This window comes from Ruditapes philippinarum, unplaced genomic scaffold (assembly GCF_026571515.1).
Source record: "Ruditapes philippinarum isolate M1 unplaced genomic scaffold, ASM2657151v2 ctg17865_1_1_1_1, whole genome shotgun sequence".
Taxonomy (NCBI): domain Eukaryota; kingdom Metazoa; phylum Mollusca; class Bivalvia; order Venerida; family Veneridae; genus Ruditapes; species Ruditapes philippinarum.
Window position 1 is genome coordinate 1 of NW_026855449.1, and position 16,804 is coordinate 16,804.

General features: G+C 31.1%; 2 protein-coding genes across 2 annotated transcripts; one reads left to right on the forward strand and one right to left on the reverse strand.

The window, feature by feature from the left end:
• Positions 1 to 410: 410 nt before the first annotated feature.
• Positions 411 to 1,404, reverse strand: LOC132743376 (histamine H2 receptor-like). Its single transcript, XM_060731891.1, has one exon. It carries the CDS (start codon positions 1,402 to 1,404, stop codon positions 430 to 432), a length of 975 nt encoding a protein of 324 aa, XP_060587874.1. The 3' UTR covers positions 411 to 429.
• Positions 1,405 to 3,702: 2,298 nt separating this feature from the next.
• LOC132743375 (neuronal acetylcholine receptor subunit beta-4-like) lies at positions 3,703 to 16,684 on the forward strand. Its single transcript, XM_060731890.1, has 4 exons — positions 3,703 to 4,115; positions 13,565 to 13,689; positions 14,330 to 14,458; positions 15,304 to 16,684. Exons 1-4 carry the CDS (start codon positions 3,932 to 3,934, stop codon positions 16,105 to 16,107), a joined length of 1,242 nt encoding a protein of 413 aa, XP_060587873.1. The 5' UTR covers positions 3,703 to 3,931; the 3' UTR covers positions 16,108 to 16,684.
• Positions 16,685 to 16,804: the final 120 nt, after the last annotated feature.

Sequence of the window (16,804 nt, forward strand, 5' to 3'; positions counted from 1 at the left end):
TAACAATTTATTTTGCGGTGGGAACGTTTAATAATTAGAACGCTCCAATAATTTAAATGGATGCTAATGTAAAAAAATAGCTTTCTGATATTTATTGACAAAACAGTTTTGATCAATTACGAACATGTTTGACATTTTCCAGAATTTTAAACTCCTCCGTTTTTTTTTCGGTGTCTCCAACACGAAAACCCTAAAAAGGGAAGATGTTTTCTGTAGTGTATTTTTCATTTGAAATAAACAAACTACATCTGATTGTTCGGATGAATTTAATTGCTGATCAAATTCATAGTCAATTCAATGCAGTTTAAATATCAACAGCGAAAATTGAAAATAAATAAATAAAATTAAAAATGAACTTAATAAAATCAACAAATTGAAAAATAAATATAAAATAAAAGATTAAACACCCACACAACCTAGCGTATGACGTCAACAATAAGTTTCACGTGTTCCCGCTTGTATTGTTGCGCACTCGATCCGTCGAGTACGCTTTCGAAGAACACATCTATTGCTACAAATTATTGTTTTGAATGCCTCCTTAAAATCTTTATTTTTAAGACCATAAATTATCCAGTTAAGTGAACAATTAAACAGTCCTAGTAGGAGAAACCAGCGTCTTATATAATACAGTTCTGCAGTACAGTTCCTCTGTATGGTGATAATTAGAGTCATTGCCGCATATGGAGACCAAAATAGTGCAAAAAGTCCAAGGACAGCCGCCATTGTCACCGTCTTTGACATCTCGCGAGATCTGAAGAGATTTGTGCTGGTTCCTGTTTGACGTCCATGCTCTTTCACTTTCTTTATTGCAATAACAACCACACAAATGTAGAAACCAACGTTCAGAGAAAGTCCCAAAACAAAATTCACATTCATCCCGAATTTGCACCATCCTCCCCAGATGATGCTTGCGTTACACTGTAAATTAGACACGTACCGTGAATCAAACGTATTGCAACCGAAGATGGGCGAAAGAGTCCAAAACAGAACATAAATCCACCCAATGCAGACGACAATGCCAAGTTTTTGTTTTGTGAAGTGCGCATGCTTCAGCGGAAATGCTACAGCTGAGAATCGTTCAACGGAAATGATAAACAGTCCCATGCAGGATCCGCCTAACGTCAAAGTAAAAACTGATAGTTTTATCAAGCAGTAATATTTTTCCTGGTCGACGTGAAAAGAGTCACCAACTGTTTCTAACGGAAGTAGTGTTGCTCCAACCAGTAGGTCATTAACAGCAAGGTGACCAATCAAAATGTGTATTTTGGTGCGTAAACGCCGGAAGCGGACAATGCTCAGAAGAATCAAAGTATTTCCAAACACAGTCGGTAAGAACATAACGGCATCTATTACGTTCCAAATAATGTCGTATTCTTGTGTAGAAGTAAGTCCATAGAACAACATCTTGTCGCAGCTTTCATTCTTAAAGTGAAACATATTTGGTCCTTTCTTTTAGGAAGTAATTTACAGGTATAAAATGTCGAGCGAACGCATATGGCATAACATTGCAAACTGTGACACATCTGTTGATATTAAATGCCCGATGCCAAATGGTAAACTTAGGAAAATATTCTGAAACAAACTTGATAACACATTACTAATATCAACGAAAAAAGATGTTAAGAATTTGAGTGACCTCTTCACTCATGGCAAGATAACCTCTAGCTTTAAGACGCTGGTGTCAACAAATGAGGAGAAAATAAACACATTGATGTCTAAGGAACGATAAGACATGTGATAATGCTTGGCAATTCTGTTAGAGTGACAAGAATATCAATGTTTATCTCTCAAGTGGTTGCTATTTAGCACTCTTTGTTGACATTAAAAAGGACGTTATACGTCTTGTTATCTATGTTATCTGTCACAGTTATAAAATCTTAAAAGAACTCCACTGAGGTCCAAAAGCCTAAAAATGTAAAATATGAATTTCTTACATAGATCAGCTTAGACACATAAAATAGAAAGATATGTTCAAGATAGTATAAAAGAATACTCGGAAATAAATTGAAAATCGTATTGTTGTGTTTTTCTTAGCAAAGCGTTGCAACGTTTTCCAATATCCGGTCATTTTTCAAAATTAGAATAATCATTCTAGATAGAAGAACGGAGTGGATAAATGATCTGAAATGTTGGATACAAGTTATTAGACAACAGTAGACTTTCATCAAATGAAAATTTAATTTAGAAAAAAATATTTCAAGTTCCGTCATGCCATAAGATCTTGCGGCGTCCCTTTAACTTCAATCTGGAAGTCAAGATCAAGCCGGAAATTTTTCAATATTCTTTATAACAATGTTCTTTTTTTCTGTAGTTTAAACGAAAGTGTTCTTGACTGAAATCTCGTTTTAAGCGAATGAAAATGTTGAACGCTAAGATAAAGCAAATAGATGCTCTAAAAGTAGAATTGTCTGAGTGGACCTTTTTCTTTTCCTTGTCAAAATAGGATTAAAAGAATCAAGTGAAATGTAAAACTGATTGAATGGCCGGAAGTTAACGCGTCGTACTAGTAGTCTAGGGATCTATGGCCGCTTGTGTTCAATTCCCGTCATTGGCAAGCCGGTTCTCTTCTAGCAAGAATCTTTACACCCATTGCTCAATACTAGTTGGTTCCAGGAACGAACCTGATAGTGTGTCTAAAGGTTTATAGCTTGCTACACAATTGATCTATAAACAAAACTGATTGGCAGCAAGACAAGTTGATACAAGATTGGCGTGAATACCATTCTCCTGGTCATTTCTTTATACCGAAAAAAAAAACAAACAACAACAACAAACAACAAAATGTCAATGGTAGGGCAATGCTCCCAGTCAACTGCTTTTGTGTACTTGAAAATACTAAGAATTAATAAAACGGGCATTAAATGTATTTGGATTTTAGAAAAAAACAGAAACTCGTAAAGGCACGCTTAGAAAAGAAGAAAGGCGAGGTATGTGCAAAGCCTGATAAATTTTATAATTCTTTATCAGACATTTGTTTGGTATTCTATTTATAAATTTTCAATTTTAAATTTCAAATGGTACAAAAACCAGTCAAGAACCTATCGAGCTAATGCTGCGCGCAGTATTATGCCATGGACATATCAATAAGAAATACTCCCGACTGGTTTTAGTCGAATGTAAGAGGGACTTTAAGATTTTAAACATCTATTAGATACAAAATATGTTCAAAATAGTCAGAGGTAAAAAATTCCATTCTCTTCATTTTATTTTAATATGTATTAATGAGGTGTATGACAACACTGCGGGTGACTGATGAACCTAAACTTATCAGACATGCATGTACTTTATGACAGAAATGTAATGATAAAAATTATCATTCAGTTTGATAAACTTAAAATGTACTTTATAAAAAAATCATCTTATGTGAAATATTTAAAAATCACTTGATGATATTCAAAGTCCTTTCAAACAGGTCACAGAAATCAATAATATCCGGTAAATGATACTGTTTATGTCCATACAATTAATTACAATTACGTCCGTTTTACTAATTAACAAAACAGACACTCATATCGCAATATTTGAACGCTTTTGGCAATCAATTAATTATACAAGTAGTATTTATTTTTAATTTAAAAGTAGCGTTCGGGCGGAACAAAGGCGTAGCGCCAAAGTAAATATTAAATGCCCATTAATTTGTTTTAAGCAGATTTTGTTTAAATTTGTACCTGTACTATTAATTGATTCTGGATTAATAACGCACAAACAAATGAAATACCCTTTTGAACGGAATTAAATAATAGAAAATAATGCATTTAAAGTACGGTTATGTACACAGTCATATAAAAATATTTTCGTACTGTACAATGACAAATCAATTACTTTAGCTAAATAGTACAACGTCGTTAAACTAGTTATTAACACATTTAAATCACAAATACGAATAAAATCTCTGTTACGCTGTACATGTAACTGATACGGATTTCGGGTAATGGCTCGGATAGTATGGATACTTTTTCTGTGCACAATTTTTCCTGGAGTTGTAGGTTTTTCGGGGTCGAATGTAAAGGACGTCATCACCAAGTTGTTTACTACAGACGGATACAGCAATAAGGTCCGGCCACTGCAGAGCCAGAGTGTTACGCTCATCATTAACGTGGAATTTTATTTGAATTGTAAGACTATTAAAATATCAATTCTCAGTATAAACCTGTGGTGGAGGTTGTTGTAGCTTTTTGTTGTTTTGTTTGTTTGGTGGTTTGTTTGGGTTTTTTGTTCTTTTTTCATCTTTCTTTTTTTTGCTGTTATTTTTTTTTGTGTGTGCGCTTTTTTGGTGTTATTTTAGGGTTTGTTTGTGTGTTTTGTTCCTTTTTTGTTCTTTTGTTGTTATTTTCTTGTTTTGATTTGTTTGTTTGTGTTTTTTTGTGTTTTTTTGTGTTTTGTTTGGGTGTTTTGTTCTTTTTCTAATAATAAATTTTTTTAGGTTTTGTGTTTGTTTCTTGTTGTGGTCTTTTTGTTCTTTTGTGTTTTTTTGTTCTTTTGTTCTTTTTTTTTGTTACGTTTTTTGTTTGTTTATTGTTTTTTTGTTGCTGTTTTCTTTGTGATATATTTCCCTATTTTTTTCTTTAATTTAAATTTTGGGACAGTCAATTTGAAATTTATGAAATATCGAAATCAAATGTAAAAAAACCCCAAAAACACTGGTCTGAAAGCAAATCTTTTGAAGACTGCCTTTGTTTTATATACTGATGGCATAGGCTTTACACTTTTTTATTCAAGCCGGTCACGTGGCTATTTATAAAATCGTCTTAGAATAAAATATTCAAGACAATAGATACAAAATTGTGTAGCGCAGTTTATCTTCCAGGTCTAAGAATATTGAATAACTAGTATCATAGTTTTGAGTTTAAATACATTTTTATTACACTTAGCTTAAGGACATTTGCTACAGTTGTTTACCTATATATACTCATAATTTATAAAACCTGTTTCATAGAAATTATTTGAACTTTGCAAGATGTAAGAACATGATAAAAGAATTAATAGGCGCTGCCTATCTCATTCGTGAATTATGTGCCCTTGAATCTATTATAAATTTATTTGTTAATTCTAATTGATTCCATGTCTTGCTCAACGATAAAAAACTAATAAATAAGTTTGAAATCTAATTATTACTTTTTGGATTATGTTTGAAGTTCTTATTTATTTTGAAAACACATTTTATGTAATTCTAAAAACATTTGTGAGTTTTTTTTTTTCAGTTTAAATAAAAAGGCTAAACTTTTAACTTTTAAAGCATTGTCATAGGTAGAAAAAATGCAACTTCAGTCCAAGAACGTTCGAACAATCACCTGAAAGAAAGTTTGCTACATGAAACTTTACGGTACCTTGATTACATAAATTAATTAAGAATCATATTTCTTTAAAATAATTGCAAAAACTAATCAAGCTAAAGAGTAGATAACTCAAAATCAGATCAGCCCTTTATTTCTTTTTCGCTAAGATGTTTCAATCGATTATGTAAACAGCTTTCCGCGTGTATGTCTAAATGAAAAAAAAAGTAGTTTGCATCTTTAAAGGGACTCCGCTGAGGTTTTTGACATGATGGGACTGGAAATATTTTTTCTGATACTTGTAAACCATTTGTTTTATGTCTGGACCAATAACTTCTGTACAAGTTTTCAGATCATTCTATCATCTAGTATTTAGCTCACCTGTCACAAAGAGACATGGTGAGCTTTTGTGATCACTTTTCGTCCGGCGTCCGTCCGTCGTCCTTCCGTCTGTAAACTTTTACTTTAATTGACATCTCCTCATAAATCGCTAAGCAAATTTCATCCAAACTTCACAGGAATGGTCCTTTGGTAGTCAGCTTTAAAAGTGTTCAAATAATTAAATTCCAAGCAGAACTTTGGTTGCCATGGCAACCGAAAGAAAAAAACTTAAAATATCTTCTTTTAGAAAACCGAAAGAGCTAAAGCTTAAATATTTGGCATGAAAGTGTCTACCAAATTTAATCAAATAATTGCCCTGGGGTCAAAAATGGCCCGTCCGGGTGTTATCGTTTTTCCTTATTTGTATATAGTAAGAACTTAAAAAATCTTCTTTAAAAAAAAAAACAACAAATAAATAGAGCTTTGTTCAAATAAAAGCCTTTGGGTCAAAGTTGGCTCCGCCTCAGGGGGTCATTGTTTTTCCCTTTATTTATATAGTGAAAACTTAAAAAATCTTCTGTTAAAAAACCCAAAGAGCTAGAGTTCAGATATTAAGCATGAATTATCTTCTAGTGAGAGAAACTTAACCTGAGTATTAAAATGGAGGACATATGCATTGCGCATAGGCTGGGACAGTTTCGAACGGACGGAAACTGGGTCGTGATATGTAAGTTCGTGCGTCGTTCTACGAAGAAGAGTGTTATACGTAATCGAAGAAACTTAAAAGGTTCGCGAATAGTGATCAGAGAGGATTTGACATAAAAAAAACCCGCTAAACTTGTACAAACATTATTGAACCGCGAGGATGTTAAATCTGTGTGGTCTGATGAGGGGAAAATATTTGCCATATTGTCAAATGGTTATAAGATAAAGTTGGACATTCAAACGGATTTGTCGAGACCTCTCGCTTAAAAAGAACTACTAAGTGATAAAAACTTGATACTGTACTAAATATAAAATTCATTTGGCTTGACTGACATTTAATCATTTATACGCTTGCAGAAATTCTATACATATATCTATAGTTTTTATTGAAAACTTATATAAGTACATAATTATGATTCATTTATACTATTCTCACTCTTTGTATTTCATATTCGATTGAACATAAAGAGAACTAGTGAGTGACAAATCCTTGATATTGTTACAGCATGAAGTTATCAATATAAATTTAACTAAGCCTGACTGAAAGTGTGGGATTTATACACTTACAGAAATTCTACACATATATCTATATATTTTATTGAAAATTCTTATAAGTACATATGTGCGATTTATACCTTTTACAATCGCAGTTTTTCATATTCAATTTAACAGAAGTTTGAGTCCGGTCATTTGACACATATACAATTAAATTTATACTTAGATATTGGATGTATATGTTCCAATTTTTTCCCGTTGAAAGCGGTATACTTAATGATGTCGAAACTCGTGTACATCTACACATATGTACAAAAGCCACACTTTGTTTAAGGTATTATTTTTATTTTGATATAGTACATTTTAGTACATTTATTTTGTGATACTGCACACACAAACTACATATGATGAGGGGTCTTTATAAACTGGGGCGGAATCTCAGAATAAAAGCACAAAGGCCACACTCTGTTTAATGTATTATTATATTTGGTTTATTTTACACCTAGGTATACTGTACTCAAAAACTACATATACTTGTTGATGATTGTTTTTTTTTTCGTAGGGTACAAATAAAGCAACCATTAACATATTTTTCTAAATATTAGTTTAATGTTAATTATACATGGAACACTGAAATTATACTTGAGAATTTGTGTGCATATCTAAATGTAATATATGTTTTACTTACAAAAGTAAGGTTATTTAGTTTAACATACGCAATTAACAAATAAAAACATGAGCTTTTTGAAATTCAAATTACAATAATATTGTTCATACATTAAGACATATTTGTAATGTCTTATATACTAAAAACAACACGATAAAGTACTGTATACATATTTACATACAAACTGCTGTGCTAAGTTAGATGTTAAGCAAAATTAAACCTTAGTGTAGGATTTTAATCAGCGGTACTTTTTGCTACCTCTGATTCTTTTTGTATATATATAATGCTAAGTTAAGCATCATTATAAAAACTCCACTTAACAGGTTATTCATTGTTTAAAGTATTTAGTTTAATCATTCAAATTTTTTTTGGGTTTAAAATTTTTGGTTTTTCTTCAAAAAATTTTTTTAATTTTATTTGATTTAAAGTTTTGGATTTTTTTTATTATTTTTGGTTAAATTTTCTTCTTTTTAAACCAATGGCGATTATTTTATGGGAATACAAAAGGGTTTTTTCTGATTTTGACTTTTAGAATTTTCAAATTGTTTTTTTTATAAACAATTAAAAAGTTTAAATTTTACAGGGGAAACAAAAAAAAAAGATTGTATTTTGGCTTAAAATTTCCCTGATTTAAAAAATTTAAAATTAATTTTTGCAGGGCCACCACTTTACAAGACCCAAACCCCATTTTAAAATTATTAAAAAGTTTTAATGGGGTTAAAGAAGCTTTAAAATTTACAAAATTTTTTTATTTTTCAGTCGAGAAAATGTTGCCCCCTTTTAATTATACCAAAACTTTTGGTTTTAAATTTTTACTTCCCGTTTAAAAAGAAAAACCCCGTGGAATTTTATAACAAATTTTGCCAAACGAACACGAGGCTATCTGAAAACTTTTTTTTGGAACAAAAAATTTTTAAAAGGATTGGCCGTGAACAGAAATTTAGAAATTTTAACAAAATACAAAAGGGTTTAACGTTAATCCCTTTTAAAAAAAGCGCCTGTTTTTTTTTAAACAAGTTTTGGGTCTTTGGGGTGGGTTTTTTAAAAAAAAGATTTTCCCCTTTTACACTTTTTATTTTTTGGGTTTTCGCTCGGACCCCTTCCATTGTTTTTTTCATTTACAGTTAAAACTGGTTTAATTTTTTAAAGGGAAAAAAAATCCTAAATTTCGAAATTTTTTAAAATATTTGCTTTTAAAAAAATGTCGAAAAAATTTTGTTTAAACAAAAAAACAAATTTGTTTTCAGCGTATTATTAACCAATTTTCCTCGGATAACCCAAAAACAATTTGGTAAAACACTTCTGAAATAATTTAAATATTTTTGCTATCTAATTTTATGATAAGAAATTTTTGGGGACATTGTTTGCCCCTTTTAAAAAAACGACAAAAAGGGAAAAATATCAAGAGAAAAAAGCTTAAAATTTAAAAATTTGAAATTTTTTTCAAACAAAAAAAGCAAATTAAAAAAAAAGAAAATGAAAATTTCCTTGTTTTTTTAAATTTAAAAAAAGGGAACCAAGAAACTCCCAAAATATAAGGAAAAAAAAGGGTTTTTGAGCAAAATGGGGATTGGGGAGGAAAAGAAAAAACCCACAAGATAAATTTTGTTTAAACTTAAAAGAATAGGCATTTCGTTTCAAAAAAATATGTTTAACCCCTTTTTTAAAAAGCCCGGGTGGGAAATTTTTAAATTTAATTTAAAAAAGCCCAAAATTTTTAAAGGAATCTATGAATCATTATAAGTCCTTATACTCTGCAAAGATTACTAACACAGTTAATTTAGATAACCTGTTTCTTGATATAAATGTAACAAAACTTTCCGAGACGACAAAAATAGTTTAGAGGGTTTCATTTCTCGAGAAGAGGCTTTGGCAAGTTTAAAACGAATGGCAAATGATACTTCGCCTGGGATAAATGGTTTTACTTTAACGTTTTTTAAATTCTTTTGGATTGATATATTAGGAGATTTTGAAATTTTTCAACTTTGGCGACTCTATTGTTTCATGGGTAAAACTATTTTATACAATTATACAATCAGCTATTGTTGTTAATGGCCACCTCTCCGACTGGTTCCTCTTATTTCGAGGTTGTAGACAGGGGGACCCCCTGTCACCGTATATTTTTGTCCGGTGCGCGGAGATTCTTGCTTAAGTTATAAAAAATGGTAATATCACAGGTATAAAAGTTAAACGTATAGAGTATTTGATGTCACAATACGCAGATGACACCTCATTGATATTAGACGGTTCTGAAAAATCCCTCGTTCATACTATGAAAGTTTAAAATCTTTATGCAGATATCTCTGGTTTAAAAATAAATATTGACAAAACTAGGGCGTTATGGATAGGTGCAATGAGAAATAGCGATTTAGAGTTATGTCCGGAAATCGGTGTTAAATGGGACAAAGGTCCATTTAAATTATTGGAAGTAACATTATCTACAAATATTATATCTATCAGTGATCTTAATTATCCTTCCAAGATAAATGAAGTAAAGACTCATTTAAAAATATGGTCCAGAACACTACTTTCTCCTATAGGAAAAATCAAAGTGATTAAGACGCTTGCTTTGTCTAAATTAACTAACCTGTTTTTTTTACTTTACCAAACCCTAAATCTTGATGTAATTAAAGACTTACAAAATGTATTTTTCAAATTTATTTGGACTGATGGATCGGATAAGATAAGTAGAATAAAAACTCACACAAGTTATATGTAATTGTGGGCTTTTAGAGCGGTTGACTTAATACATTTCATCAGTGTTTTGAAAATCACTTGGATAAGAAGATTTTTCTCTTCAAACACTAAATATGCTTTTCTTGTCCAGCTCTTTTAACCCGTCCCAACCCAAAATATGGAGTGATATTTTTTACCCAAAATTTAAAAAATAGTGTAAACAATTGTTTTTGGAAAAAAGGGGTTTTGAATTCATTTTTTTTTTCAAAATTAAAATTTTTTTCAGGGTTTAAATTTTTCAAAATTTTTTTGTCCAATCCGGGGATGGTTTTAAATTTTCCTAATTTTTAGAATTGGGAGGAAAAACGTTTTAATTAAATTAAACACTACTTAAGAAAAGGGGTTTCGTTTGTCAACGATTTTGTAAAATTTAATGAAAATGGGTTGTTTCTTAATTTTCAAGAATTTCAAATATTATTTGATGTTAGCTATAACTTTCTTGAATATGAAGGTATAATGCGTTCCTTCAGAAATGCTTTGACGGATTTTCATGTACAGCAAAACGATATCAAAGTAAAAAAGCCGATATTGCCAATTGCCATCCAAATACTTAACAAAAGTCGCAAAGGATGTCGCGCAATATACGACGTGATGGTCAATAATCGTCAGACAAAATCAGAAATAAAATGGCAAAATGATTTTTCTAATATTTATCTTAACTGGAAAAGTATCTACTCTCTACCCTTTAAAGTGACTAAAGATCCAAAACTTTTATGGCTTCAATATAGAATAACGCCTCGTATTTTAGGTACTAATGTATTACTGAAAAAGATTAATGTTAGGGACAACGACAACTGAACATTTTGTAATGTCAATCCAGAAACCATAAAACGTTTATTTAGGGAATGTGACATAGTCAACATGTTTATAAGGGACATGCAGGTCTGGTTAACAAACAAAATTCCAAATTAATCTTTTCATCTTTCAGAACAATCTTTCATTTTCGGCTGTTCCCGTTTCACAGATCAAGAGAATAATATATTATTATTATTAAAACATTATATTTACAAATGTAAAATGAAGTCCGTATTGCCAAGCTTAGAGGCTTTTAAAAATCAATTAGTATTTTTGGTTAAAACAGAAATAATCAATGCCAAAAAAATGCTTAGGTTTGAAGCAATACAGGATGTATTGAAAGAATACATAAAATTAATCAATGAAAACGAAAGTGCCTAACATTATCAGCTGTAAGAAAATTTTGACACTTATTGTTGTTATGTAACTTAACTCTTTAATAATTGTACGTTTGTGCAGAGTCAACTTTGCCTTTAAAAAAATATAATAAGAAAATACATATAATGCTTTGCAAATGTATGAATTTGTGTGTATTATTTCAGAACAATGTTCATGGTATTGTATTATTGTATTATTTCTTGAATTTTATTGTTTGCATTGTACAATAAAGAGAAATAAAAAAATATCTTCTAGTGAGTGTCTAAGAGCTAGAGCTAAGATATTTAGCATGAAACATCTTCTAATGGGTGTCTACCATTTTTGTTCAAAAAAAGGCCCTGGGGTTAAAATTGGCCCCGCCCCGGGGATCATTGATTTTCCTTATATGTATATAGTAAAAACTTAAAAAATCTTTGTTAAAAAACCCAAGGAGCTAGAGTTTAGATATTAAATATGAATTATCTTCTAGTGAGTGTCTACCAAGTTTGTTCAAATAAAAGCCTTGGGAACAAAATTGGCCCCACCTAGAGGGTGGTCATTGTTTTTCCCTATTTGTGTTTAGTAAAAACTTAAAAAATCTTCTTAGAGCTGGAGCTTAGAAATTTATCATGAAACATCTTTTAAATGGGTGTCTACCAAGTTTGTTCAAATAAAAGCCCTTGGGTTAAGATTGGCCTCGCCCCGGGTACCTATATACAGGTGAGCCGCTTGAATATACAACATATGCACCCTGTTAATTAATATGATACGGCCCAGTGGCGCTTATATATACACATCTATTTATCTATGAAATAAGTTACAAAAGGGAAAAAGGCTTTATTTTCATAACCATAAGAATAGATTTTTAATATCAAAATTATCTTATTATCGTCTGTTGCGAATTTAAAATTACAAAAGTCAATGACACATGTTTTTCGTTCTTTTCGGAATATTTATAGAATTATATCCTTCACTGGTTCTTAGAAATATTTTTATACGGCATAATGAAAATAATCAGTAAGTATTGACAAAATGCATTCTGTAATTGTTCTATTAAAGCTTGAAAAACTATCATTAAAAGACATTGGTAATCTTATTTTGATGTTTGTCACAAAAACGCCGGAATTTTCTAAATGACAGAAAATAATACAGAAAACTAGAAAATGGCCATTTAAATTTATAATAGACAATTTCAGTGTGTATGGGTGTTTATAAAATATTAAAATTTGATTAAGTTACTAGCTTTTTATACGGGCATTTAAGAAAATATATATCTAATAAATATACTGCAGCTGTTTCACTCCGTAGCAAGAATTAATCTCAATCTTTGTTTTTGTTTTTTTTTTTCTATTGTCTTGATATTGAATTTATGTATGCATGCGAACTTTTTACAATGTATAGTCAAAATTGGACGATCAGTTTTTACGCATTTAACTTTTTAATAAGCTAACATTCTATGCGGCCTGCATAGTTTTATCCCCCATTTACGTCACATCCGGTAAGGGAAGTAACTCTTCCCTGACTGTTTTCGCTTAAATGAAAGGGTCTATAACCACGATCATAAAGAAATAACAAGTAATATTCTAATTTCTAGCATGCCGATCAAAGTTATAAATAATGAACAACTTCTTTCGTCCGTTCATTCAAAAGTGATATACAATTCTGGTAAAACCCAATGAACCATTGAAAAGTTTATAAGAATATCTTGTCATCATATATCTACTAGTTCATCTGCACCTGCTGTTTGGACGCCCTTTGATGCTTTGCATCAATGCTTTTCTTGTCTTTATTTGTTGAGAAAATGACACTTATTCATGCTAAGAATCTGTAAAGAATAATCGATATTCAATTAAACTATGTGTAAACATTTTTATTTTCCTTTGCATATTTTTCCATTAAAGGGGAATCACTAAATAAATGTATGAATTTCAAATTTCATGCATTTTAGGCTTTTTGACCGCTGTGGAGTTCCTTTAAAAGAAAAAAATTATAATCATCTGTTTACGTTACATCACGTCCCTTGTTTTGTCTGAATAAATTCATATATATGCATAATAAATGCCGCAAATTCAAATTAGCGGTTTTCAATAAATTTCATAATATTATATAATTAACCGGTAAATATATTTGTTTCGACATGATATATATTTGATTTTGAGTGAACTATTTTGAGTTGCTGTATAATCTTATATATAACTTTATTGCTATTTTTAAGCCGTCATTGATTTTGATGAGCAAGCCGAGGTTTTAACAACATCCGGGTACTTGGCGCTCACTTGGATGGATGAGTATCTTACATGGACACCGTCTGATTTTAACGGAACAACGGAAATATTTCTCGTAAGCGTGTTTTGTGCATACAAGGGAACAGTCCAATATAAACAAGTAAAAAAGGTTTCATGCGGGGGCAAGTTTTAATAATTTAAAGATATTTCATTTAACCGTTTTCAAAATTGTGTGAAAAAAACAAACAAAAAAAACAACAAAAAAACAACAAACGTTTGTATCGAGAATATAGTTGACGATTATCAATATCAATAGAAGGTCTTTGATTGTCAAGTCACAGGTATCTTGTTAGTTCATAGTAGTTTGTCACGTTAAAGAAGGTTTTCACATCATAGTAGTTTGTCATGCCATAGTAGATTGTCACTTCATAGTAGTTTGTCACGTCATTGAAGATTGTCACGTCATAGTAGTTTGTCATGTCATAGTAGTGTGTCACATCATAGTGGATTGTCAGGCCATAGAATCTTGTCACGTTTAGTATCTTGCCACGTTACAGTCGGTTGCCGCGTCATAGTAGATGGTTGTCACGTTTAAGAAGATTGTCAGACCAAAGTATTTTGTCACGTCAAAATAACTTGTCACGTCAAAGTAACATGCCAATACCAATGTTTCACCTACGGTCTTGTTCTGTATATGACTGCACGAAATGGATAAGTCAGTTTTTATTCTAATATTCATTTTAAAATATTTGCAGCCGCAAGATGATATATGGAAACCGGACGTCTCTCTGCGAAACACTTACAACAGTTTTAAGGGCTTGGGTTCCACTTATCTCTACGTCAAAGTTCAACATAACGGCGATGTAACGTGGAAGCCGTTTCAAGTAATTAACTAGTGTTCCTTTTCTTAGTAAATTTACAAACGAATACCCCTATGACCAAATAATTACAATCTATTACTTTAAAGCCTCCTCTTAGTACTTCAGGGCATACAAATTTTGTCACAGTCTTTTTAGTTGCTTTTTATCGGCCGGAAAGTGTTCAGCTACTTTACAAACGGTCGGTGGTTCTTCCCAAATGTCTTTTCTTACACGGAGTTAACTCGGAACATTTTCTTTCATCGGTCGAGTTTGTCGTAATGTAACAAATATAACGTATATATTTTGACATACAACAGTTACTAAACCAAGAAAAAAAGATCAAAAGATTATTTTTGTTATTTATTAAAGGCACATTATGCCCAAGAAATCCATATTTTTAAATTCTTTATAATTGTCAAACATGTGATGTACATGATTTAATAATGATTCAGTGTATTGAGTATATGTTTGGTGTTAAACAACTAAAGAAATTAACACTGAACATGCAGTAATGTGTCACAAAGGAAGCAGAATCTAAACACAGTATTATTTTGACTTTTATACAAAAATAATTCACAAGTATTAAACCAATTGCTAACAGAAGATAGCTCATCTATATGGCAGATGAGTATTGTTTTGGAAACTGTAACATAATAATAAAAACTAAAACGTTGTTAAAGATAACATATCTGAGGCATAATGGGTCTTTAAACAAATTCAAAAACACATTTAAAGCGTTTGTTGAAAATGATTAAGCATTCTGAAAATATTATTATTGTTATTATTAAATATTATTATGATTGTTTATTATACATTCGTTTGCTTTTATTTTCTTTTTTTTTAATTATTGAATATATTTCCTCCCGCAGATTCTCAAATCAACTTGTGCTGTTGATATCAAATATTTTCCATTCGACAAACAGTTATGTGAAATCAAATTCACTGCATGGAGTTACTCTCGTTTAGAAATCGATTTGAATGCTGGAGCAAACGGTGTTACACTGGAGGATTATTCGGCTAATGCCCAGTGGGAGCTAACTAAAACCAGCTACAAGGAAGTCAACGATGATTCTGATGAAGCTGCCGTGATCTTTGAAATAGAACTTAAACGGAAATCAAGTTTCTACGTCATCAATATCATTGCACCTGTCATTTTGTTGTCTGTTTTAAACGTTTGTACTTTTCTACTTCCGGTAGCGTCTGGTGAAAAGGCCGGTTACTCTGTGACAGTTTTCCTGTCGCTGGCTGTATTTCTTACTATAATTGCGTCTGAGCTTCCGAAGAACTCTGATGTTGTCTCGTTTATGTCCATTTATCTACTTTTAATGAGTATTTTGAGTACATTAATTGTAGCCTTGTCCCTTTTGCAGATACGTATGTCTGAGTGGGCAACAGAGCAAACACCTATTAAAAGATTCCTTGTTTTACTAATCAAAATTTCATTGTTTCTTAGATGTAAATCTTGTTCAACAAAAATTGGTCCACGTTCTAGCACTGTCAAAGTTGTAGAAATATACGATGATGACAAAAAATCGCTTAAGTCTGTAAGTGACGACGATTTTGATTGGTCAGATGTTAATGACGCAATAGATTTTCTTTTTTTCTGGCTTTCGATGATTTTCACGTGTGTGTGTACTGTTGTCATTTTCTGCCTTTGTGTAACGCATGGTTAACCACGGATTTATGTTAGAAGGTAACGTGACTTGTTACATACTTAGTATACCTATTACACCCCTTATTGATAGGATGGTATCTGTCCTAAGAATGTATTTGCCAGTAATATCACTATAATTCGAGATATGTTCATACTTGTGTCACTAAGTGGTAGAAGATTCATTTCTTAGTTAACGTTTTCTTATTGCTCAAAATACTGTGTAATAAATGATATTTGTTTTATTAAGTGCAGACATTAACCATTTCACTGTGTTATAATTACATGAATTATGCTTATTGGTTATACGTACTGTGTACGCATGGGCATATTGCCCGGATGTATTATGTTAAAAACTCTTGAATTTTTTGTATTTTCAAACAAAGGCAAATGTGTCTTTCCATACTTTAAGCTGGTATTATACAAAATACGTGAAATTTTGTGGAAACAAGTCAATTTTCGCTGGAAAAAATGTCATTCCTTCAAAATCACATCCAATACTAAGAAAATGCAGTCTAGGTTAGCATTTCAATGTTACACAGCCATGTTAAAACGAAATTTATTGTTACTTTCTCCTAGACGGCGTTTGTGTATCAAGTTACATTATTGTATCAAAAAGTTAATAAGAAAATAAAAACATCTAATTTTAACCCCGTTTATATCTACAAAAAAATATTTTTAATTTTTCCCTGTCGTTTTTTATTTTTATTTCACTGCAA

What these genes read in the sequence shown, in the direction of transcription:
- LOC132743376 (XM_060731891.1), bottom strand. Translation starts at nt 1,404, where the DNA reads ATGTTGTTCTATGGACTTACTTCTACACAAGAATACGACATTATTTGG.
- LOC132743375 (XM_060731890.1), top strand. Translation starts at nt 3,932, where the DNA reads ATGGCTCGGATAGTATGGATACTTTTTCTGTGCACAATTTTTCCTGGA. An exon ending in CGTGGAATTTTATTTGAATT is followed by an intron (nt 4,116 to 13,564) that starts GTAAGACTATTA and finishes GCTATTTTTAAG; the next exon opens with CCGTCATTGATTTTGATGAG. An exon ending in GAACAACGGAAATATTTCTC is followed by an intron (nt 13,690 to 14,329) that starts GTAAGCGTGTTT and finishes AAATATTTGCAG; the next exon opens with CCGCAAGATGATATATGGAA.